This window comes from Physella acuta, unplaced genomic scaffold (genome assembly GCF_028476545.2).
Source record: "Physella acuta isolate Inbredline_101_S28 unplaced genomic scaffold, ASM2847654v3 ptg001237l, whole genome shotgun sequence".
NCBI lineage: Eukaryota > Metazoa > Mollusca > Gastropoda > Physidae > Physella > Physella acuta.
The window spans coordinates 207,766-234,316 of NW_026732753.1; the positions used below are offsets into that span (position 1 = coordinate 207,766).

The following is a 26,551-nucleotide window of genomic DNA, read 5'->3' on the forward strand; positions in this document are numbered from 1 at the left end:
TAACTGGCAAATACGTAATTTTCTGATGTCAAGGTTTCAGTTATTTGCCTCATTGGTGTCCATCCTCCCCCCATAAATGGTGTCACCCGGTGCGGTCCGCACCCCCACCCCGCCCTCGCTACGCCTATGAGGCAACTTAAAATGAAAGTATAAACAAACATTTCGTTAATGACATGAATGTAATTAACTAAAGCGGCCTCCGATCAAAATGCTAACGGAGAATAAGTAAAATAATTATAAACATTTTCACTAGAAAGATATGTGACGACTTGGTAGTTGCGTAACAGATGTCGAACAAGAAACATGGGACTTTGAAACTACAAAGATGGGTTACATCTGGAGTCAGGTTGATAAAATGCCACAGGACAGATCTTTGGTTGGGGGGGGGGGGGGTGGCAATGATGATAAAATTCTAAAGGTTTTTGAGAAATCGGAAATAGAGTAGAGTACCACTTTCTGTTACCACAAATCGGTCACACGCTGATAGAAATTTACGTATATAATCTAATATATAGATCTACATGAAATGTCTACCATACCGCCCAAAATCCGACCAAAAACAATTTTATTTCGTTTGCAACTTGATAGACTTGTGGTTTTTGTAAAAAAAAAATATAAAAAATCAGTGATTGTTCTACACTAAACTAACACACACTATTGTATAGACAAAAAAAAAACGACATGAGGTGAAGTATGACAGATAGACAAACCTTCAAACCACTTCCATGACTTATGAATCCTCTTTAAATAGTTTACTAGAGGTACCGAAAAAGTTGATTTTAAAAGTTTTGTACAAAGCAAATTAAAAATTGAACTCTTCTCTAAATTATTATCAAACTAAAGCATACCAAAGAATTACACAACTATAAAAAGGAATGTATTCAAAATTATTATTATAAATGAAAAAAAAAAAAACATATGAATAAAACAAACACGGAAAATCGTAACACATCAAACCTCTGAGTTTATTATATATAAATTTCGGCGAGTGTAAACGAGATAAGACGTTTTTAAAACACGATTATGATTAGATCATACCCGAAATGTGTTTGAACATATTTTATTTTCTGTGTGATTTATTGTCTCAAGATTGACATACTTCAATGATATAGATACAATTACTAAATTAGGAAATGGTTTTAAAATGCAGCCGGGGGGGGGGGGGGCGACACATTATTTTGCGGAGTGGCCTTTTTTTCTAGTTCCGCCACTGTCTATTTCGTATACAAGAAAGTAAAATCAAACAAACAAGGAATTAGATAACTTAATAATAATATTAATAAATAGGCATATTGCTTTTAAGTCATCAGTCGTTCAGTACAAAAATCGGATGGTATTTTGCTTTGCGTTTTTATTTTGCTTAGTTACGGTTTTAAGTAGGACCACAGAGTGTTGCCTTGATGTGTAGGCCTAGCCTATGTGTGCCGGAAGCTGTTGATTTCTATAACTGCTAGAATCTAGATCTAGATCTAGAGTCCACATTTATTAATTTATTTAGATCTAGATTCTAGATCTAATCAGAAAATATTAGATCTATCTAGATCTAGTTTCCTATTTAGTACTGAATCACAACTGAAAAGTGTTTAAAAAACCATGCATCTCTCGAATACTTTCATTTATTTGCAGTGTATGCTTGTTTTAATTTTAGTTTTTGTTGAAAATATCAGCGCTGAAAACAAAGACAAGAAACTGCAAATCGGAATTAAAAAAAGAGTTGATCCAGAAAAATGTAAAATCAAATCTAGGAAAGGAGATGTGTTGCATATGCATTACACAGTGAGTTTCCAGTTTAGTAAAGTAAAGACTAAGACAAGACTAAGAGGTTACCGAACAAATGCGAACATGAATAGAATCTATCTATATTTTATTTATTTATTAGTTTTTCGGTAATCTATCGTTTTAGCGTAATCAATTCGGCTGCAATAGTAATGTGCGGGAGAGGTAGCTGATGAATATATTTGTTTAAATAAGTTTATTTAAGTCAAATTTTACAAAATATCACAGATAATTGATTTAAAATAACAAACAGTGACCAAAACAATTTAAATAACATGAAACTAACTTTAAACTAGGTGTTTGAGATAAATATTAGTAGAAAAAAAACAGCGGCCATCTTTCCAAATAAAATTTAGAGTAGTTTCCCTGGATAAAAATGTCTATTCGTATGTATATTGTGTTGACTTTGTTGTTTAATATACATACCTGTCTTGTTTAATATAAGTAATTTTAAGTTAAATGAAGGCTATGTAAGTATGTACATCCAAGATCTCAAAAAATTTTGGGAGGTCCAACATTTACTAAACCCTTTTGTACTGATTAGGGGTCGTCCATAAATGACGTCACAATCGTAGGGGGGAGGGGGGGTCGGTAATTTTGTGACTATGTGTGATGACGGGGAGGGGGGGGGGGGGGGTTCAGATGGTGCTACGTCACACTTTTGCTTTATAGATAAGAAAAGTTAGAAAACGAATTTTAGACATTATTTAGCTTTTTAAAAAAACAGTTTTAATAAATTATAATAGGAATTGATTAAAATACTATATTTTGACATATTTCAGACAAGATTTTGGAAAAATATCGATGTTTTAAAAAAACTCAACTGCAATTTTGAGGGGGGTGGGGGGGGGTTGTAGGCTGATGTGTGACGTCATTTTAGGGGGGGGTCTGACTTTTTGTGACGACGTGTGACGGATGAGAGGGGGGGAGGTAAAAATCGTATTAAAAAAGCGTGACGTCATTTATGGATGACCCCTTAACTTGTCAATTATTAGGTCGTCCATATTCCTCATAAATGACGTTGGACTCAAAATATGGGACGGTGTAAAATATTTTTTTCAAAAATGATGAAGAATATATTCGTTTTCGTTAGAAATTGTGATTAAGGGTTCGGGTATAGTAGAACTGCGATATGATATTAAATCATCATCTTGCTTTTAGTAACTATTGGGTGAGAGGGAAATTGTCGGGAAAAGTATGACGTCATTTATGGGCGATCCATTTAATTAAGCCTAGTTGTTTATTTTGTCTGTAGACATTAGTCTTAGGCCTACACTTTTTATGAATTAAGATTATTGTGTTTTTTAAAATAGGTTCAAATTTTAATTAGTTACATTTGAATACCACATGGTTTTTTTTTTCTTTGCCTTCTGCTGTCATCAGTTTTTGATTTCTTCAGTAGTCAATGTTTACCCCTCCCCACCATCCATTATTACCACACAAAAAAACACCCACTATATGTGTCATAGCGTAGATATATAGAATTAGACTAGACGAGTAGAGGTTACTAAGGACGGTACGAACTTGACGGTAGACGATTTGGTGCGAGAGTATTGTGCGCGTGTTCAATAAAATATTTGTAGCGTGAGTGTGACGTGAGCATGGTGCGACAATGTACCGATGACGTAAGACGCAGCAGTGAAGTTAGTTGGGGGTTAGATATAGTAGAAGACGGATGTATTATTTGATATTGTGAAAATGATCTATAAGTGTGTGTTCATTAAGTTCATGTTATTTCATAAACTAAGTTGTTGACATTGTTAATTAGTGTCTGCGGAACATAAGAGTGATTCCCGTCCTCCTCACGAGTATAATAGTTGCCGTATGAATAGTAGTAGATCAGAATATATTGAGATTATATATAAATCGCCCATCACCATATAGTGATATCCCACTCTAGAAAAAAAAAACTAGATCAACGTATAGTTCGTAGGAAAATTAGAATCTATCACTTATTCGTCTGTTAAAAAAAAAAAAGAAATACGTCATTTTTCTCAACCACGCCGCTTCATCCCCCCACTAAGCACAACGTCACAAAGTTCGCGGCGCGCGTGACGTCATTTGTCATTAGGCTAATGTTTAAGAAAGATACCGCGTAATTAAAAGAAAATCAAAACAGGCCCTAAATCACTATGGCGATGAGACTTTAACGACGTTTAGCCTGACGAATAGATCTAAATAACTTTAGTTCGGTGAATTATATTGTTGTTTAATTTATTACAGTGGCATGATGTTCTCCCTCTACTATACAAATTCACGTGCTTTTAATTTCTGCAACCTGCTGCCCTGAGACGTTCGGCTCTAAAATGCCCGTGACACAGCGGCTTCGGTAAATGCATTTAGGCTCCCGGTCCCACCTATAAACGTCTGTCCATTAAGCTCCACGCAAAACGTGTGATTAATATGTGGACATAAGCGGCGCTAGTGGTGGTGTCAACAGGGGCCAAGCTCAGGTCTTAAAGGTGCTCCGCACTTCATTAAAGACAAAATTGATGTTCAGATATCGTCGGACTCTGGCGTTTTGCCGACGGCCGTACTCCTAATGCACAGTCTTAGAGGCTGTCCACTGCTAACACTATTTTATGTTAAATTCAAGCCTATACTGAGCTGTGGCTTTACATTAGCTCAGTGGCGTAGCGAGGTCGAGTGTCACCCGGTGCGGCACTTAATGGTGTCACCCCCCAGAGGCGACAAACTTTCAATTTTCGATTTGCCCCATTTTACCTGCTAGTCAATACTTGTCGAATATTGTTGACAGGAGCTACTTGGTTTGAGCCTTGTTGTCAGAAGTTATTTCATTTGGAGTCAATGTGGAAGGCCCTTTTTGGCGGGGATGATGTGCTGAGGTTGTTTAACACCGCTTAGTACAACAGGCATGCAATAGTTATGAACAAATGTATGCATGAAAACGAACGCTTTATGTTCCTCATTTTCACTGAGCACAGCTTTATAGAAGATTCCAAAATAGACGTCACGCATCCCCCCCCCCCCGACCACCCTGCGTAAGTTGACGTCACATTAGCATTGCATATGTGACATCGTTTATGGGCAACCCCATATAACTCATTTTGGGTATTTGGTATCAACATTTTGACAACAAAGGTTATTCAAAATGTATATAGGACTTGACATCTACCCTAAATGACATCGCACACTTAAGGGGTGGAGTAACTGGTTTTGAGACGACGTTTTACGCGGGAAGTGGGAGGGGTAAGAAACGTGAAACGTTATGTATTTCACCTAATACAAAAATGCTAAAAATATTTTTCATTAGAATTATGGCTTGACTTTTTAATAGACAGGGCAAAAAGGTAATTTTCGACATTACGACTATTTCGTGACGGCAAAAATGGGGGTGGGGGGGGGGGGTTAAGGTGAAGAGAGGTCAAAAACGGGACGTCATTTGTGATTAAATCACTAATTAAAGGAAAAAAGCATGAAAATATTAAATGAAAATAGGAAACAAAAAATAACACAAACAATAAGAATGAACTCAAACTAATATTTAAATAAACATTAGATATGTAGTGGTAGCTCTATAAAAATAGGGAGTATCTTAATGTATAAAAATTGCATCTCATAATAATAGTTATAGAACTGATGTTTATTGTCAGTCAATTAAATTGTTTAAAGGGCAGAATTTAAAAAAAAAACGCATGCTTTGTATTTAAACACAAGACTAACCTATTTAACAGCAAACATCAATACATTTCCATACAAATAGAAATTAAAGGGAAATTACTCAAAATAATATTTTCTTAAGATGGCCGCTGTTTTTAATAGCAAATTTAGTATCTGTAACATCGTTGTTAAACTTTAATTTCCTGACATTTTTATTGATTTAAACCTTAAATGTAGTTTAATATTCAATTATCTTTAGTATTTTAGTAAAATATGCAAAAATATATCCATATTTAAGCCATATTTATTAGTTACCTTATCCCTACATTACTAGTGACGGCCGAATTGATTACGCTAAAGCGATAGATTACCAGTTTTTCTTACTAAATCTAGAATTTACCCAAATTTCAAATTAAGCATGACTACTGAATGATAGACATCCATATTTAATCCATTAGGCACTAATTTAGAAGTTTTTAGTTCGTTTTAAACTAAATTACTTAATTTAATATTTATTGACACTCACAAAAATGCACAACACACCTCTCCATGACAACTCTTCTTACGCTTGAAGCTAAAGAAAACCACAAATACAACAAATACTTAGGTTAGACTTTTTAAGTGGCCATGTACCCAGAGTTCCCCACTAGTGATCATCAAATAGCGGTCACATGGTTTAAAAAAATAAAAAAATTTGGTTGTCATTCAAAAGTCGTGTCTTATTTTAAAAAGCGCATGCAATATTTGATTTATTTCTTCATATAATGATAAACCTAATAGTTCTACAACCTCCAATTCATTTTTGTGACCTCCGGGCTAATATTTTAGAAGTTCTATTAATTTTAAAGAGACCGACTTAAATTTAGCCTTCATTCTCCAAAGCAAATTTTAAAATGCTTTTCTGGCATATTTAGCCTTGCTACCTATAGCATGTTTTTATAACGTGAAAAGCCGCCATTTTACTCATGATAAACATTTTTAAAAGTAATTCTAAGAAGGGCTCTGGAACTAAGACGAAAAATCGTCGGAAGTCATGCATCCGGTCCGTACGCCATATTGTTGTTAGCAACCGGCCACGCCTCAGGGGTAGCAAGAAATACTAATATTTATATTACTTATTACTGTTATTACTAATATTAGTATTATATTAGTCGGTAAAACCTTAGTTTAGCGTCGGAAATTATCGGGTAATGTTTGTTGAGTTTCGATAACTTGAGTTACGGTAAACCTTGGTTTATTTGATCATTGAAATTTAAATAAATTGAAAGTCGATTGTAGTAAATTAATGTTTTAATTTTTTAATCGACAAAAGAAAACAAGAATAAATATAATATTAGATTTAAATTAGTAGATCTAAAAATAAAAAAAAAACATAAATATAAATATAAATAATGAAGTCAAATGTAATAATTTAATGTTTTTGGCTTGCAGGGGATTTGCAGCCATTAATTAATAAGATCTAGCTAGCTGCTAGGCCAAGTAAAAAAAAATCTAGATTTCGAAAATAGTAAAAATTATTACAAAAAGAGTAAAAGTGACTAGAAACAGGGTCCGTACACTATTTTGAAAATGAAACAAGACCTTTGTAACCACACCATTATTTGTGCTTATAGCTGAGAAACTTTTGTCTGCTATTAAAAACTACCGGTATTCCCCCCCCCCCCCCCCCCCCCCCCCACACACACACACACAACGAGAGACGGTGGAGGGGTCACAGTAGCCCAGTCTAATACGTCATATCATGAACTGTACCATAACTTTTATTCCCCCTTCTCCCTCACCTAGCCAAACAGCACCATCTACGTACTTGGGGTCACGGTGAGTTCATACAAGTTTAGATATTAGTGACCTTAGTTTCTATGAGGGGCGGGTTAGTCTAGCCCTAAACGTTTTCACGGTCAGTCAAGCAACAACAAAAAAAGACAGGTCTTAACTCTTCCCCCCTCCCCCAATGACGTAGTAACTGAGAAATTAGGTTTCATCTACGTTACCTAGTGAAAAACGGTCATACCACAGTGTAGACCCGTCCAGACTTTTTTAAGTCATGACTTTTTCCAGACTGGGTACGAACCCTGTTAAACAATGTTTAGTAGCAGAAATATTTAGCTGAAACACTTAAAAATTACTAGTTATACAAAATGAGTAATAAAGTAGTATTGAACACGCAATTAAAATAAATCTATCCAAATTTTAAACATGCTGTATTAAAAATAAAAGATGACGCCAAATAAAGTATGGTTTACAGTACTTCTGGTGGATACCAGAATTGTGTGACAGACTTTGCCATTGTTTTACTGTTTTTTTTTACTGCTATACCATTCTGGAATAATAACCGACGATAAACTAAGGTTTTACCTATTAGTCCAATCTAATTCATGGGTTTCCAAAGAAGATTCTATTATCGGACACTGGTATAAAAATTCCCCCGAGGAATCTTTTAGCATGTACTATGTAACAAAAACAAAGAATATAATGTGTATTGTACTAAGCTACTCCTAATCACAGTGTAAATCACTAATCAAATCCCTCATTCCTCATGATTTTAGGGCTAGATTCTCTATGCTTTTTTTTTATAAATAAAACATTATCAACATTTTAGAATTGGTAGATTTTAGCTGTTAAGGGCTTGATTTGTTTGTGAATTGATGTTGGTTCATGAAAAACAATTTCATTCAGGCATTAAAAAGAGGTTATAGTAGTAGTGGAGGTAGGACAAAATGATTACTTTTATGCCAATTCATTTGTCTGGAGCCAAAATGTCGGGAGTCATTTTGTCGGTAGCCAATATGTCGGGAGTCATTTTGTCGGTAGCCAATATGTCAGGAGCCAATATGTAGGGAGCCCATTTGTCGGTAGCCAATATGTCATGAGCCCATTTGTTGTGAGCCCTTATTTCAGGAGCCAATATGTCGGGAGCCAGTATGTCCTGAGCCAATATGTCGAGAGTCCATTTGTCGGGAGCCTATATGTCACGAGTCAATATAACGGGAGCCAATCAGTCGGGGCCCTTTTGACTGGGTCGTTTTGTCGGGGGTCGATTTGACGGGGTCATATTAATGGGGCCGATTTGTCCTGGACCGTTTTGACAGGGCACCAGTTTGCACCATTTGTATTTTACTTTAAAAAATCTTAACCCTTTTAAGTTTTTGAAAGTCTGACTCTTAGCATAATTTTGTTGGCCATGCTTTATATACTTTTTCCAGTATCCGCCCCCTCCCAGAAAATTCTACCCCGCCCCCGAAAATTTCAAGTACCCCCACCCCTCTCCGGGGAGGAAAAAGTCTGAAAGAAACACTGGGCGCATTTGTAGATCATACAAACTAAAGGAAGAATCTGGGCGGGGCTTCGCCCCTACCGGAAGAGATGCTTGAAAAAAAAACTGCACGCTAAACACTTTTTAGATTAGAAAAAGATCCCACCCTCCGGGGAGGAAAAAGTCTGAAAGAAACACTGGTGTCGCGTTTAGCCCCTACCCGAAGAATTGTATGAAAGAAACTCTTAACGCAAACCACTTAGATTAGACAAAATTCCCTTTTTATTCAATGTTTACTCGAGAATCAATGACGTCATATTACTGTGTGCATTCTCCGGCTTGATATTATTTTCTACTCTATGCTCAATACGACGTCATATTTCGTTTTTCGAATTACTATGCATGTTTTTAAATTGCTTGTGTTTTCTCTAGAGCGTTCTTGTCAGATAGATACATACACAGATAGATAGACAGACAGCGAAGTTATTATTTCATTTAAGTTGTTCTATTATGACTCAGCTGTTATATATTTGATTTCAAACATTTTACTTTGCATATTGTAGGGAAAGTTGGAAGATGGTACTGAGTTTGACAGCAGCATTCCCAGAAAAGAGCCTTTCGTATTTACTCTAGGAACTGGACAGGTTATTAAAGGATGGGATCAGGGTCTTCTGAAGTACGTTATATAAAAATACTAAGGGATTATACACGTTATATAACACACATGGGATGACTTGACCTAACGTTAGAGCACACCCTTGACTTACTTACAGAATTATGCGGAATTAAGTCAGTAGAATATCCTAGAGTACACCCAGCTCTAATGTGTACCTAACTCATGTTAGGGAAAGCAAAGACGGCTGGGCATAGTGCTGACCACACTATCCCTTCATATGCCGAAATCTCAGAAACAGGTTAACTCTACTTCACTTTCCCCATGGACCATCAGGTTTAAAAAAGTTATTATATAACACACCCAGAACAATGTTTAAAAAAATCATATTTTTAGTAAATGTCTTCTATTTTAAGTTATTGCGTAAATATATTTATTCAACTGGCTTAGACATTCTTGCCAAGAACACAAAATTAGGCTTTGTAGTTGAGTTTTTATGATAAAATGTACTTGGTTTTTTTTTAAATTAAAATTTGTGTCTATTAAGTAATCCAATAATCAACAATGATGGCCCTCTTGCAAATCAACTTCTCTTTATATAGCAACAATCACACATGTTATAATAAATTTTCTTTAAAATATTATGATTCAAAAATGTGTTAATAACAAACTTTTATTTGTATTACATGAATGATTATAAAGTAAATGTGATAGCAAAAAATATCCTATTTTTGTTATATATCTGCATGTTACCTTAGATGGAACTGTTATAAAAAATTACATAATATTTTTCTTGAGACACACAATTTGTTTTATTATAGCATGTGTGAAGAAGAGAAACGCAAGCTGGTTATTCCTTCAGAGATGGGCTATGGAGATAGAGGGGCTCCTCCTAAAATACCTGGTAATACAAATTTTTATTTCTAAGTTCTAATAATATGGCACTAAGCTTAATCTTAAACTTCAAAATGGATGTAATCTGAGTGATCTAAAACACAGTTATCCAGCAGACATGTGATCAGACCATGAAAAAGATTATAGGAAATATTTTAATTTTCAGACCAGACTTTGTTCAAGCAGTCTCACACCATTATTGTACTTAGTAGTTTGATATGGCTAATATTTTAAATACAAATTTATTTTACTCCAAAATAACAATAAAAGTCTTGTCTTACTGCAATTTAATGTTTCCCTTATGAATTTTTAAAAAATTTTTTTACAATTCAACAAGATGGAAGTAAAATTTTATTTTAACATTAAGCTAATTTAAGCTGAAATGATCTAGTTGCACTTCTTTTCAATTTTAAATTATGTCTTATATTCTTAAAGACATGGTATCAATATTTTTAAAAAATGTAAGTCTTCAACAGCATAGAGCTTAATAATAATCTTTAAGTTTTAATGGAGGCTGCCGAGTTTGTCCAGTTGGGTTCTGTCATTATTGTTGACATGGATAAAAAGTGTTTTTACTGCCGCAGTAAAAATAAACAAGAAAAAATCCAACTTAACCTTGATAATAATTCAGGAATTTAATATGTCAGCTGTTTCTATAGAGGTTTCTGTGTTTCTTTTTCTGAATTGTTACAATTTTGTAAAAAAAATAATTGAAAATCTCCAGAAAAATTCAGAGAAATGAAATTAACAAAGGCAAATGGGGACTCAAATAGAAAAATCACATCATTGATTTGTGTATTGAAGTTAAAATATAAGTAAAATAAATGTTTCTTAAAGTAAAGTCTCAAGAAATAATTTTTAATACTTTAAAGTATCTAGGTAGAATAAGTTATTGTTTGGTGGATAAAAATATGTTAGGGATGATAGGCTACAGGTTAAGGTTAGATAGGATTTAGGATAGGATTGGAGGGGGGGGGACTAGGGAGTTTATTATACTTATAAAAGAGTAGAGGGATTAATTCTATGACCCCCCCCCCCTAACCCTTGTACATAATTCTGATCCAACCATGACATGTAATTCAGGCCAGCAGAAAAAAAAACTTGATAGCCCTGCCAATAAAATAGAAATTTTTTTTTCCCAACAGGAGGTGCAACATTAATTTTTGAAGTGGAGCTTCTTAAAATAGAAAGGAAGGAAGAGCTTTAGTTCTTTTATTTAAAAAAAATAATGTCCAAACCTTGTTGCTTTAAATAAAAATCATATCATTGTGTAGACTAAAATATATTTCAATACAAGTTATAATGTAAAAGTCTGTAATTAAATGCATCTTTGACTTTTAATCTATTTTGTTCTTTGAAGGAAATCTTATTGTATGTTTATTAAATCTAAGAACAGTATTTTCCTTTACTTTATAATTTACTTTCAAGTTAATATTCACTAACTTTAAATTACTTGTTTTTTGTTGTTTTTTGTTGTGCCTTTTCCAACTCTCAGTGAAGCCAAGGACATTTATTATAACATCTTTCTATTCATTTCAATCCTTTCCTATTCCTTCCATTATTTTCATGTCTTCAATTTCTTTGCACCAATTCACTTCTTTTAGTTTGGTTAAAGTAAGTACTACATGCATTTAAAAAAACTAATTTAGTTTATGTTGGTTATAGGTTGTTTTTTCAAATGTGTTATTGTTTTTAATATATCACAGATGCCTTTAAAACACTTGTTCATTCACAAAAAATGTAAAGGATTTTATATTTCAAAATAAATTTCTCAATACACTTGCTGTTTGTTTTGCTAAACTTGTGTACATTGTTAATAATAGTCCCATTTTCAATAAATCAAAAGTATGAGGCCCTACCTACCCAGTCTCACATTTTAATTCCTTACCAGGTCCTCAAGTTAAGTTCTAAAGGATTTCACATTTATTTTGCCCTAAGCAGCTTATTTTTTTTATGGTGGAAATGTAAGCAGAAATTCCTGCTACTTTTAAACATGCTAAACCCTGATGATATGTAACGAATCACCATTTTTGTATCATTTACCGATTTTAAAAACATAAATTTTAAAATTACAAATATACAGTAGCTAGTCTTTATTACAAAAATTTTAAACTTTATGTTAGAATTATTGTTTTGGAGGTTGGGGATTTGAGCTTTAGGGTACCAAACTTATGTTAATTAATGCTTTGTGAAATTTAAAAATAAATTTGATGAATTTCATATTTATTGTTGGCAAATATTGTGTTTTTCATTTGATATTAAGAGCAATAATACTTTAAGAATAATTTTAGTAAAAAATTTTTTGGATCAGCAACATGTATTCAGAAATGTTTGATAAGCTTATCATATATCAGTAACAAATTCATTGCAAATGAAGCCTTATGACGTCACATATTTTAAGTTAGAGTTAGTACTAAAAAAAAATTAAAAAAAAAAAAACCTTTATAATCTGCTTTGGTTTGCTGTAAAATAATGCACTTAACTTTAATAGTGTATAAACAGGTGGTGCCTTAAGTGGCTACCACCACTTTTACAAATACACTAAAAAAATGCTCCTAAAATGTTTACTAGAATGACTTAATTTCTTATTTTGTTAATTTAAATTGCTTTCAATCTTATCAGTTACTTGCAATATATTCAGAATATTCCCTTCCCTTATAAAGTCAATATAAAAGTTTTAACTGCCCATTATTATTCTATTTTGGCTATAATATTAGTAAACACCAGTGGTAAAGCTCATGGTTGCTAAACCAAAAAGTCCCAATTTCAAACACTTGGCAAGATAAGGCTCAACAGCAACCAATGTAGGAGAGAAAACACAAAAATAAAACTGCCGCCTTGTACTAGTTTGTTCTTGGTTGGTCAAAGGCTATGAAAGCAAATCGAGAAAGTAAACCAGGTTTATGCATTACTAAACCTTTCATCCAATCGCCATGAAACTTTGGGAAGTTCTTGAGAATAATCCTGGGGAGGTTCCAGCAAAAAAATAAATTTCATATTTGCAGGGGTGGCGCCCCGGCAGGGCACAATTTGTTCTTTCTCTATATACAGTATACAAAAATAAAAGTCAATTGCGGTTTCACACCATTCATCCAATAGCCATCAAACTTTGGCGAGTTGATCAGAACACTCCAGGGAAGGGTTCTGCAAAATAGTTTTTTTTTTAATTTTGTAAGGGCGGTGCCCCGGGAAGGTGGTTCGACACCGTTCATCCGAGTACCATGAAACTTTGGGGAGTTGATGAGAATACTCCTGAGGTTTCTGTGAGCAAAATAATTAAAATTTGACATAGTTGGCGACCGTGAGGGTGCGATTTTTGTCAATACACAATTTGTCGCCTAGAGTTCCAGAGCGGCAATGTTAGCACTTGGCATCTGTTAATCGTTCGTCGGGCATAGTGGGTAAGAGATACTACAATATTTATCCTTAAAACTTCAACAGGCACAACCCCCGGCGCCCCATAGATTGCCAGACACGAAGTGCCCCGGGCTTCCCTGCGAGCACTGTGGCATCGACGTTCGTTTAAAAAATAAATCGGGAGCAATCTCCCCTAAACTTTCTCGAATATTCTTTATAAAAAAACGGGATGGTAACTCGGGATATAGACATGAATTTTAATCCATTTTAAATACTTAAACTTTTTAAAATAGAATAAAATCTCGAAGAAAAAAGAATTGCACACCTGTGAACGCCATATAAAACGTGCATAATAGTGCGGAATATTATTAGTTTTAATTTACATTCGTTTTTCGAGAAATCGGAAATAGCGTAAATTAGTACTTTCAATCAACAGAAATTACTCAAAATTTGACAGAAGGTAGAGAATTAGATCTTTTTCTTACATGTGAAATTTTATTTATCTATCTGAAATAGTACTCAAGTTATAGGCTTTTTAAAAATTCAAAGTAAAAAAATTACCACTTCCGGTTTTCGGAAATCGCTCAAAAGTTGAACAGGATCTACGATTTTGATAAAATACTTGTATATGAAATTTCATCAACCTAGCTGTAACGGTACTCAAGTTATCGTGTTTACACACAGACACACACACAGACAACGGACAGAATTGCAAAGTCCAGTTTTTACGACTCGATAAAGCATAAAACGCCAAAATGTTTATATATTTGTATTTATAATTTTTGCCTGATTAAAGTAACTCCTCTATACTCCGGATGTGATGAAGGACTGCGGAGTAAAACGGTGAAAACTGTCCAAATTTAATGTGATTTTTGTGCACAATTACAATACTTTCTCTATACTTCGTATATACGAGAAAGTAAAAAAGCTATACACTAAAGACATGATGGGCAACAATAAATAATCGTTGACTATATCGAACCAGGCCTGTCCTACATCGTCCCTGCAGGGTTCAATTTGGCGCCCTGGGCTTTCCAGTGAGCGCAATGGCGCATAAGTTCATTCTAAACAGTGCGGTAGACAATGGATAAGACGGGGCGTTACATACACTTACTAAATTGAATCAGGCGTGTCTGCCGCGCCCTGGTAGGGTGCAATTCGGCTGCAAACAAAAATTCCCCCCCCCTCCCAAAAAAAAAATCACAATTTTTTTTAACTAATCAGATAAATTAACTAAGGTTATATTATTAACTAGCTTATTTCCTTTTATCCATATAAAAAATCCAAACAATTCCAAAGCATACAGTTCACGAAATACTGAAAATATTTCCGTAAAAAAGTAAGTTTCGGAGGGCAACTCAAATATAAAAATCAGTCACACTTCTAAAAATGAAACCCTTCTATACAGTTTCGTCACTATGGGAATGATGCACTTAGCATCTATTTGTGACGATCCAATTTGAGATCCAAATTGCATCATGTCAAATATTTTTTCTACGTTGATTTGTGTCACTTGAGTGAATGACGCAATCTGCATAATTGTTTCAGGCTGCTATTTGGCGCTCTGGGTTATCCTGTGAGCACTATGTAATAATTTTAAGGAGCCAGGGGGCGTATGTGGGGCCTCTGCGATAGTGTAATCAGGGGCTCCCCAGAGCGCACCTTTAAGTCCCTGACACATGGGCCGTCACCGAAGTTTGTTCTACCTCATTTCTGTGAGTGATTTACCCTCAAGGTTTTCATGCGGTAGTGTAGGTAAACCCGTGTCCCAGTATTTATGATCCAAGCGCAGGCATTGTTTACATTTAAATAACTCAGTTTTTGAAAAGAAGGTCACACGTCTAAGAATATAGGATTGATAACGCATAGATGAAACCCTCCTTATATATTTTGTCACACTTTCTTCTACTCCTGCGGCATCGCGTGGGGATGGGTACACTATATTCATTCTATTTGTTCATTTAAAATTTAATTAAGTTGATAGAATGTAAGGAACCAGCAAACAAAAATGTTAGTGTGTATGGCTTTATTCACTTCTTACTACATTATGTACAATTTGTATTCATAGTTATTAAAATGGAGGTAATGAAAATAATGTTGAGCGTGCATGATTTCTTGAAAATTAATGAATCTAAAACAAAGTTTTAAAAAGGACTCCTATGCTTTAAATCTTATACTTTAAGAATGGCAAATAGAGCTTTCATAAAATATGTCAATATGGGAAATCAGCCACAACCAGCATTCTCTCAAAATAATATAAATAAATCATTTACAATGACTGTTAGAATCTATAACATGCCATTAATACAGCAATGTTTTATAGTATCACAATTATAATGTTTAAAGACTGCAGCACAAATGATATTTAAGGGCAAAGCTAAAGACTGACATTTTTTCCTAAAATTGTCTATGCTAACCCTATAGCTCTTTTAGGGTATAGCTTTTCACAACTGTATTTTTACTACACTTAAGTTTCTGTGTACCACTTTACCAGTAACCCACAGATTATCTGAACACATGAGTAATAAAGGTGTTATCAGGATAAACATGGCATACAGATTTAGAAAGATTTGACATTTTACCAAGCAAAAAGATGACTTATTTTACAAGATTTCAAAAAGAAAGATATCAGTTCTGTAACTCTATGACCATTTTAAAAAGAATCTCAGTACTAAGATAAGAGTGATAGAAAAACTGATAAAAACACCTAATGTACAAGTACATACATAGCTGGGAATGGGGAAGACAAATCTTATATTCTACATGGTGAAACTGTCCTTGTGATTAAGGATGTATGACCAGGTGTTACAAAATAATAAACAAGCAAATTTTTATATTAGAACAGTCTGCTAACAACAAAGACTGTACAAAGTATGAAGATTATCATTATATTATTATGTTATAGTTTTCTTTGCATACTTGTTGCATAATTCACCTCAATTTATTGTTTTTTTATAATTGACTAAGGTGCTGAAAGCATGCTAAATAATTTAGCTAGATAATCTTGATCATGAGCAACACAGAACAATTATTATCTTAAATAGTAATCCTGGTGTGCGAAGAAAAACTAAAATCCTAGCAAAAAGAAGCAACTAAAAAATTAATTAGACACTTCAAATTTTACAAATTAGATTTACAAAATCCAGTTAGTTTATTTTAAAAAGATGCTCAAATTAATAATAAAAATAACAAAACCAATATAGGTATTTTGTGACTCAACAAAGCTGCTCTCTCAGGAGTGGTAATTAAATTAAACTATGAGCTATCTAGCTTGCAAAACATAAAAGAATAATTTGTCTTCAGCATAAGCTTGTACAAAATTTTTACTGCTGCTTTATAACTAATTTTGTATTTTGTCCATATTTTGCCTGCTATAAAAATGTGAACTGATTGGAAAAACGAAAATGCAATAAAAAAAACTACGAGGTGCTACAAATAAAATTCTGAAAGCAGTAAGTTTGTAACCAACAATCAGCATTCTCAACATGAAAATGACCTGAACGGCATTTTTAAAATGGACAATGATTTGCTTTATCTCTGTAACAAACTACAACACAATTTTTATGTGTAAAAAGTAGTTATCTTTAGCACATTAAAAGTCAGAGATTGATGATAGTAGCAATTTAATTGTGAAACCTCAAATTTTAAATGAACTATGTAAACAAATCAGTCAGTGTCATTTGATGGATGAGTATAACTGCAGTCAAAGTAAAAATCAAATCTTTCACACCCCTATACAGGCAACCATTTACACTTTATTAACACAGCATGGGGGTAGGTACATGCTTATTTCCCCAAAAGCAATGATATGGCAAAAAACAAACAGCTGTATATCTCAGAGGTTAACGAATCCAGAAAACCTGACTTCAGTTCACCCAAAACAGTTGCTCTCTCACACTTTTTATAGAAAAGACAGACAATTTTCCAAATAGAACATGCAATCATAAAGGTTACTAGATTGTCTAGATCAATCATTTGCTAACCTCTGCTATACACTAATTGCAACCGATCAATGATATTCAATAAATTAATATATTTGCTTGTGCCCATGAAAAAAGTGGCAATGTTCTGGTGAGGTCTTATTTTTAAATAAATTGCAGTGTTACATGGTTTAAATTTATAAGAATTTTAAAATATAGCCATATATAATGAGCTAATATACTATTTAATTATAAATATCACAATTAAAAAAAAAATAACAACAAAATGTATTCCTTCAAGGTGGCTAATAAAATACCACTGTTTTTAGACCAACCAGTATAAAAACTAGCTCTGTTCTTATATGTAAGTGCACTAAGAATTACATTTTAAAACTTATTTAAACTTCAATTATATGAATTATAATTTTAAAATTACTTAAATTATAACTTGATTTTGAAGAACAACTAAAATATTTCGGTTGTCAAAACGATGTAAATTCCACATTTATTCACTATTGTCATCCACCAAACAATGAATAAAATTAGCACTTGCAACCTAAAGCAACGTCTTAAAAAAAAAAAAGGACCATTTTAAACTTTTCTTCCTGAAGCATACCATAGATAATGTTGATGGTAAACAAAAACTGATAATGCCATGGCTTAATTAGTGTTAACCTCATAAAACATCACTCTAAAAACATAATGAATTTATTTAGTAAACAAAACATTCTGGCTGCATACTTAAATATCATGAGTGATCCTCTCTACGATAAGACGGTCCAAGATGTCTAGTGGGCTTAATCATTTTTTCCCTAGCTTCTCTGCGCCCATCTTCTTTATGGTTAAATTCACAATCATGTAGTTCTGGAAGTCGATGAAGTGCACAAAATACTCGGTCTAAAAATTTTAAATTATTTTAGGTTAATATCTATGTTCAATCAAAGATGCAAAAGGTGATATACATTAACGATTAGAAGTTTGAAATGTATTAAAAACATGAAACAAGTATATATAAGTAAAATCAATAGCATGAATAAGTAAAGTATAATAGTAAAATGGTTATCAAATTATTAGAATAACTCACCACATCTACAACGACCAATTGTACGTTGAGCAAGCTCTAGCTTACATTTACAACTAAAGCATCTTTTCTTGTTCTTTTGAGGTGATAATGTCTCATCTGAAGCTTCCATTTCATCTTTAGTTCTGTTAAGCCATGAAAACTTAATATTAAAAGAAATGCAATATTCTACTACAATCATTTATGAAAAGTAACATTATATTTGCCAAAAAACATTGAAGATTAACTGAAAAGCATTTTCTTTGTTATTAAAATTGTGATATAATTTAAGTTTGATAAAATACTCCAACTTTACATATGAAAATTCTCCATAAATTAAAAGTAAAACTTAACGAGTTTCAACTACCTATTTCTATTTTTCTTTCAATATTTATTGTGTAAGGACTTTGTTAAAATTTTGTTACCCTATTTCACACCAGGTAGCTTACAAACTCATTCACTTAAAACATATATATAATTAAAAATGCTATGTAGCATACACTCAACCCTTACCTTTTAATCCCCCGGGATGTGGTGCAAGATCCATCAGTTTCAACTGGTACTTTCTCAAAAATTCCACTTCCAATGGAAGATAGGTTATTGGATGTTTGGGATTGTTTTCCATGAGTTAGCGAATTGTCATTTTGACTTTCTACCTTTTCTGCATAAAGTTTGCTGGAAGCAACAACACCGCTATGCATTACAGTTAACATGTCCTTACTAGGACTTGTGTTAGAAGAGGAAGATTTTGTGTCATTAGCAACATTTTGAATTCCACCAATTAGTACCTGGTTTCCTGTAGATTGAGTGTTAATTGCTTTGTGATCTCCAGCACTAACAAGAGAAGATGAGGATGAAAAAGTAGCAGCAATACTGCTAACCACAGAATTTACACTAGCGTCAGAAGTACAAAGACCAGGATCATGTTGATTATCGTATGTCTGGTCACTTGATGCAGAGCTGCAGCTGTCAGTTTCGGTGGGATCAGTTAATGTTTCACAAGACTGAGATTTAGAGGTTCCCGGCTGACCTATATCTGCTCCAGCATTCAAAACTGAGGGAATATGCCCACTAGTAGTATTGGCACCACTGGTTGGTGGGGTAGATGTGTCTAATGCAGACGATGATGCAGTTGATAAAGAAGATCTTTCACCTGGAGTTGAAGCCAAAGAAGTAGCTAAATTGTCAGTTGTAGAGCGTGATGGAAAAGGTTTAGAATCCATCCTTCTTTGGCTGCTTTGGGGCTGACAGTTTCCAACAGCAGCTTTTCCTGCATCTAGAAAAAAAAAGATTTTATAATACACAACTTACACACACATATGCATTTATGACAAACACATAAGAAACACTCATGAAAGAAACAATAGTTACCAAAAGAATGTGATGTACCTTGAGTCTGACCTCTGTGTGCTGCAAATAAATTAAAGCATTTTCAAATATGCTTCATTTGTATATAGTTAAAAGTAAGCTGAAAACTAACTAGAGGTGAAATAGAATTTCAAATAGCTGTAACATTGTAAATCTACATATAATTTCAATCTTATTACCTTTCCGATAGCACACAGAACAGAGACCTAATGTTTTTGATGACCTGTAAATTATAAAAGATATTGATTAAAATTAGTGTAGATATAATAATAACATCAAAGTAGGTCTACAATGAATTAACTTGTATGCAAATGTATAGTATAGCTTAAATTTTAAATGACCAATAACACTTCCATTAAGTTGTATCTTAATTTATCTATAAGGATGGTCTAAAAAATGTACATGCAAAAAAAAAAAACCAACTTTAAAATTACAATGGAATAAACTAGCACTAGCATTATTTTAAGAATTACAAAATGCAGAGAACTTGTGTAAAAAAGACATAGAAACAAATAGATTCATGTGCACCCCTGGTACACCTAAAATATCACATAATTGCTGGAAAATAAAGATCCTTTTTCATGTGCATAACAACAATAACATTGAAGTAGCTTGTACGTGTAGTTTCCAAAATTAAGAATAAAAAAGCCTTTTAAAATTCAGAAAGAAAGGTTTGAGTGTTCTTAAAGATAGACCAAGTAAAGTATAATAGCATTTAGGATAAGAGTTAACACTCACATTCAAATATCCTCTCCAAATAATACTTTCAAATTGGAAAGGTAATTCATTAAAAAACTTGATTGATTTGTAATTATTTTGTACAGATTTTTAAACAAGGTAATGAAATTTAAATGTAGAAAATGGAAACAGGGTTGTGTGGGAGAATGTTTACACAGGTGTCCGATAATTGAATCTTCTTTAAAAAAGAGGCGTTATTTACTGGTAGTTAACTAAATACACTCTTGGCTGGCTAATGTCAATGCTAACCCTGTCCCTAACCCTACCATACGCCTAACCCTAATTAATTTCTAACCATAAAATTAGACAAGATTACAATACTACTAACAACCCAACACCCTGTTTTTAAAGAAGATTCCATTATCGGACACTGGTATCTATAATCATCCAACAATTTATACAGCTTTAAAAACGAACTAATTTATAAGAATTAACAAAAACAGCAATAAAACTAAGACGAGAAACCATAAGAAAATATTTAAGTTTCCATAGGCCATATACTATCACCCAGCATGGCAGATTTGTAGTTTCACTTTTTCACAAAGTTTACTGTACATAGAATCGGTTTCAAGAGCACATGAAATAAATAATTAGGGCCTATCTCTAGATATTTTTATGTTCTGTTATAAATATACTTTGCAATGGAATAAATTCAATTAGTCATAAGTTAAGTGGAGATAATAATTTGATTTAAAACTGAGTAAGACAGGCTACTAAATTGTAAACAGAGAAAAGTCAGGTGCACCTTTGACCTTATTTCTTTATCTAGCGAGAGGTGCTTTGATGAAAGTAGCTCTCTTATTGTCTTATTCTTTGTGTTCCAATCAAATAACTCTAAACAGAGCTGATAATGAAAATCAGTAATGATTTATCAATTTTTGAAAGCCTTAGTTTTCATATACATGACAACCTATGGTAATAATTCATTTGGCCTTAAATCACCTATAAATGGTGTCATTTTATTATAATCTTCGTGGTCAGGCGGTTAAGCTTATGGTCACCACCCCAAAAGTCACAAGTTCAAACCCTCTGGCAGATGTGGCTTGTCAGTTGGGAACATCAACCCATCTAAGAGAGCAAACATCAAACAGGAGTGGAGCCCCTTAGGCAATAGGACTACCAACTCTGGTTTTCTTTTGGGCAGCTCCGGCTCCTGTGACACAGCTGATTCCAAGCTGGGCAGGTAACATCCTGTCCTTTGGGTCCATCAGCTGTGTGGAGAGAGGGAAGCCAGATACATAGGCAACATTTTGCTCTTCTCAACTTAGGGCCCAGACTTTGTGCTTGAATTTTCAATGTGCAAAATTAGACTATGGAGCCATATATTAAAATCTTACTGCCAAAAACTAAGCGCAGGAAAATGTGCAACACCATAACCGAAGTGCTTTTTTAAAAAATAAGTGGTGAAGGATAGGCCCACTGTCACTTTGGAATTTTATTCAGTAATAATGACTGAATAAAAGGCTAATAGGCATATATGCTAAATTGACTTTGTTTACTATAAAAGTGGATTATTGATACTTTATTTTATAGTTTTATAGGCCCTAGATCTAGAATTTTTAAAATATTTTCATCAAACTTCCTAACGGTAACCCTGAATCACATGATAAGCTACATGGCCTCCCAAGTAAATTGCAATAGGAATAATGATTAGGCCTACTAGAATTAACTAGAATTAGGCCTAATGAATTATAATTTGTTTTTAAGTAAATCTAATTAAAAGATCTAGGCCTAGAGGAGTTTACACTTTTCGGACACACACCAAAAATTACGTAGGAGCGAACACTTCGTCGGTTTTTGGCTCATAGAAACTTTAATTAGCATGTCTCACGCGAAACCACGGCGCCTGCACGTAAACTGTTCATTTATGAACACTTCCGTGTCAGGTACTTCCGTTTCCTTTCTCAAGAATTATTTTTAGAAATTTTTTAACGTTGCATGGTACGCACATTTCTATTTTTACACCAGCCGGATGAAGTGACCTAGGGTTGGACTTAGGGGCAAAACTTGAACCAATCAATGCTTAGCTAAAAGGTTACACTATAAATAGCTTCTATATATGTATGGAACATCGTAAATGTCAAGGTTAATGGGTTTTTTTGTGCTTGAACAATAAAAAAGGGGTGTTCGCTAACTTATTTGGCCTTACATGGGATCGGACACCAACACAAAAATATTACTAAATAAGAATTTAGAGCATAAAAGGGGCTGGTTATTGAAGGGAAAGGGTCAAAATAAGGTCAAGAAGGCAGTGGAATGCAAAAGAGGAGGGGGAATCATGTGACCTGGCTGGCTTAGCAGCGTACTGCGCGAGCCGCAATGGCTGAATGGGATGAACTTTGGGAGTGTGGGAAAAAGGTTTTATACTATTAAAATTACCTCACAAACAATCAATAACACAATATAAATGCATATAATATATGTTTTTATTCATTAAATTGACTTTAAATTATTCTAAATGAACAAAAAGTGCTATGTCCGATGACGGGTAAAGGTGTCCGAACACATGTAAAACTGTATTACATGTGTTCGAACACACGTTAAGACCCCCCAGTCACTATAACAAGAATAGCTTAAGTTCTATGCGTATGAATACAAAATGACACACACATTATTAAAGTAGAATGGTTGCGGATAGATATGATACTTTTTTTTGTTTTCTATGTTAAGCGGTTACTGAATGAGACCGCATGGAATTTTTACGTTGCGTTTTTTCGCTATGTGTGTCCGAAAAGTGTAAGCTCCTCTAGATCTAGATCTAATTTTTAGAACCTAAACAAAAAAAAATTGAAAACAAGCAAAGGTAAGGAAAGAAGTAAACTATTGCAGGCTAGTTTTTTTTAAAAATATTTTATTCCATATCAGTTCAACTTAACTATTGCACCTTGTACTGGTTTTGTATCGCACAGTTATTATTGTTTAGACCTTTAAAGAGAAAACTACAACAATACAGTTTTTGCATTAAGAATGAGTGGACTTGTCGCCATTTTCGCTACAACACAGAATCTGGGGAGTCGCTTTTTCTTTGAGAACTTTGCGTTTTGTTAGGATCTCTACTCGCAACTAACTGTATGGTTTAAATAAGGAACTTACCCCCAGAATCCACAAGGACAACGTAGTTGTGTTTCGCTACCTGACTCTTCCATAAATCTTTGGATTACAACATTCAATCATATTTTCAACAAGTAAGATCCAAGTCTCAAATAATGAATGTATTAAACAATTTTTGTGGAATGATGAAGGAAGATGACCAGCGACAGCAACTATATAGACCAGAAAGCGGAAACTCGAAAGGCCAAAATGTATTATGCAATGGCAACAAAAAAAAAAAAAAAAAAAAAAAAGAGAGAAAAGTAGTATAGATCTATTATCGTTTCATCTAATTACATTTTTTTTTTCAAATATTACCAACTAATTGGTTGATTTTAAAATGTGTTCCCCTTTTATGTAAATACACATACAAAAGATGAATATCTAGAAATATGTTATCAGCTAATGGGTTTAAGTAATGTGGGCTATTATGGGATATACATCAATATAGGCTACGTATCTAGGCCTAAACAAATTAGCACTGGTAAAATAATAACAGACTGACACATTGAAATGTAGCTTGATTTATAGCTCGTTTTGTAAAAGGCAAACATAGGTCTACATCGTAACTTTACATTTTATTATAAATATATTTTAAATATCACAATCTATGTAATGCAAGGCTTTCACTGCAGTTATTTCGTTCGTGTAAACTTAACAATAAAGTCACAACGCATTTGAATATAATATTGAGAAATTAGTTTATGTACAATAATGTAAGTAGTTAATGTATCCTTGAATAACTGTTATTTCATCTATATAGATCTACTTTGAAGTATTCCTAATTAATGTTATAAAAATGTGTGTCTACCGAATATCTCTATTATAGTTTGGTATTACTAAAATAATATATAAATTTAAGTTTAAAAAAAAGAAGCGTAATTATTTGTAACTATTATAATGGTACTGTGGAAAAAGTCTATCGAGATGTCATGCAAATTGGCAATCGCTCACAGCTGGTTACATTTAAAACGAGGCTAAATAAATTCTATATATCCGGGTTAAGGTTGAAGGGTCAGAGCTTCTTATTATAGTTATTATTATACTTAGCCTAACTAGCTTACTGATGCGATATGAATAAAAATAAGAAATGATTGCTAGAATCTAGATCTAGTCTATATTTATAGCTCTAATATTAATGACAAAGTACCACTAATTATGCCTACAATTTAACTTTTATTATCGAATTATATAAAATCACCATTTAGCCTATTTTTAATAAAGGGGTCGTCCATAAATTACAAATGACGTCACAATTATAGCAGGGGAAGGAGGGCGGTAGTAATTTTGTGATGATGGGTACGGAGGAGGTTCTGATAGTGTGAGAGTTTTGGATTTTAAAAGAAGGGTTCGTAATTTTGTGTCAATGTAGAATGTGAGGGCAGGGTGAGGGGTGTTTAAATAATAAATAGTGTGACGTCATACTTTTTTGCATTTTACATAGGCCCCCCCCCCCCCTAAGTAATATTACTTTATTAGAAACTGAATTCTAACCGTTATTTCGCGTTTTAGACAGCTGTTTTTGTAAATTGTAATATAAATTACTTAGTAGGCCCTATGGTATACTTTATGTTGACATAGCCCAGTTAATATTTTAAATTAAACTGCAATTTCGAGTGGGGGGGGGGGGGGGGTAGGCTTAGTTGTGAAAGGAATTTTAGGGGTTGTCTGCTTTTTGTGATGATGGGGAGGTAGAAATCAACAAAAAGTGTGATGTGATTTATGGATGAACCCTAGTAGTAAGAGTAATGAAGTAATGAAACTCATACTACTCATAGTAAAAAAAAATAGGACTTAAGACTTATAGTTAGTCTGTTGAATTGTGCTAGATTTACATCTGACTAGACTTTGACTGCTTGTTAGACTGTCATAGTAGAGCCTTAATTTTAGAGACAGACCTAGAGAATTAGAATCTGGTCTAGATCTACGATCAGTGCCGGCGCCAGGTTACTTAATGCCCTAGGCAAAACTTATTAAAAGCGCCCCCCCCCCCACAATTTTTTTGTGCCCCTGGGGACAAACTTTTGATTTGCACCCCCCCCCCCTCAAACTTTCTATTTGCGCCCCCCCTTAAACTTCAATTTGTTTTTCCAACCCATTTTGGCGCCCCCCTATGGCCAGCGCCCTAGGGGGGTGACATATTTGGTAAACGCATAGGGGGAACACCCAACCTTTTGACGCCACTAGCATTAAAAAAAAAACAATTAAAAAACAGCTGCTCATGGTTTATTTAGATCTGTTTTTTTTCTCATGCTTTTAATTGTTATGTTAGATATTTAGGATGGCTGACACAATGGGCATATATACAATTTGTTTCATAACAAATTAACAGCATCATAATGAACAAATAACGAGCTTTAAAAATTCCATCATAGACATCAAAATCTCCTTCCTGATCACAGTGGAATTGGAATGTTAAAGAATGTTTATTTGTTACTAAGCGTACCCCACCGTGTTCCTGCGATCTAGTCACAGTACATACCAGTGTAATGAAACAATTTGTAAGGTTTCATCAATGCGTTAATAATTGTGTATTTTTAGTCGTGTGACCTTGTTTTCTAAAACTGAGATAATTCAAAGGTAAACAACGTCAGTGTTTTTTCTCGGATCTTTGTTGAGTGTATGTTAATAATTCTCCGTAATAGTGGGCCTTTCAGCAACTGCCTAAGAGTTACACTACCGTAGGTAGCCGGATGCTACCACTGGTTCAGTTTAATCATCGAACGTAGTTGCCCACCGTAGGATGCTCCTGTGCTTGGTGTTATCCATAAGGCCGCCCGTGTTGCAGTTTGATCGTTGAATAAGTAGTACGCCTGCAGGACGCTCAATCAACGGATCCTTTGCCGCTGGCTATCTCGGGG

General features: G+C 33.8%; 2 protein-coding genes across 2 annotated transcripts; one reads left to right on the plus strand and one right to left on the minus strand.

The window, feature by feature from the left end:
* Nucleotides 1-1,403: 1,403 nt before the first annotated feature.
* LOC131957402 (peptidyl-prolyl cis-trans isomerase FKBP2) lies at nucleotides 1,404-11,939 on the plus strand. Its single transcript, XM_059322197.1, has 4 exons — nucleotides 1,404-1,776; nucleotides 9,214-9,326; nucleotides 10,085-10,167; nucleotides 11,303-11,939. The coding sequence occupies exons 1-4, from the start codon at nucleotides 1,594-1,596 to the stop codon at nucleotides 11,362-11,364; spliced, it is 441 nt and encodes a 146-aa protein (XP_059178180.1). The 5' UTR covers nucleotides 1,404-1,593; the 3' UTR covers nucleotides 11,365-11,939.
* A 3,585-nt stretch (nucleotides 11,940-15,524) lies between these two features.
* On the minus strand, nucleotides 15,525-23,863 carry LOC131957398 (AN1-type zinc finger protein 3). Its single transcript, XM_059322194.1, has 6 exons — nucleotides 23,694-23,863; nucleotides 20,042-20,085; nucleotides 19,866-19,904; nucleotides 19,008-19,770; nucleotides 18,519-18,640; nucleotides 15,525-18,331 (listed from the first exon to the last, which is right to left on the minus strand). Exons 1-6 carry the CDS (start codon nucleotides 23,744-23,746, stop codon nucleotides 18,183-18,185), a joined length of 1,170 nt encoding a protein of 389 aa, XP_059178177.1. The 5' UTR covers nucleotides 23,747-23,863; the 3' UTR covers nucleotides 15,525-18,182.
* Nucleotides 23,864-26,551: the final 2,688 nt, after the last annotated feature.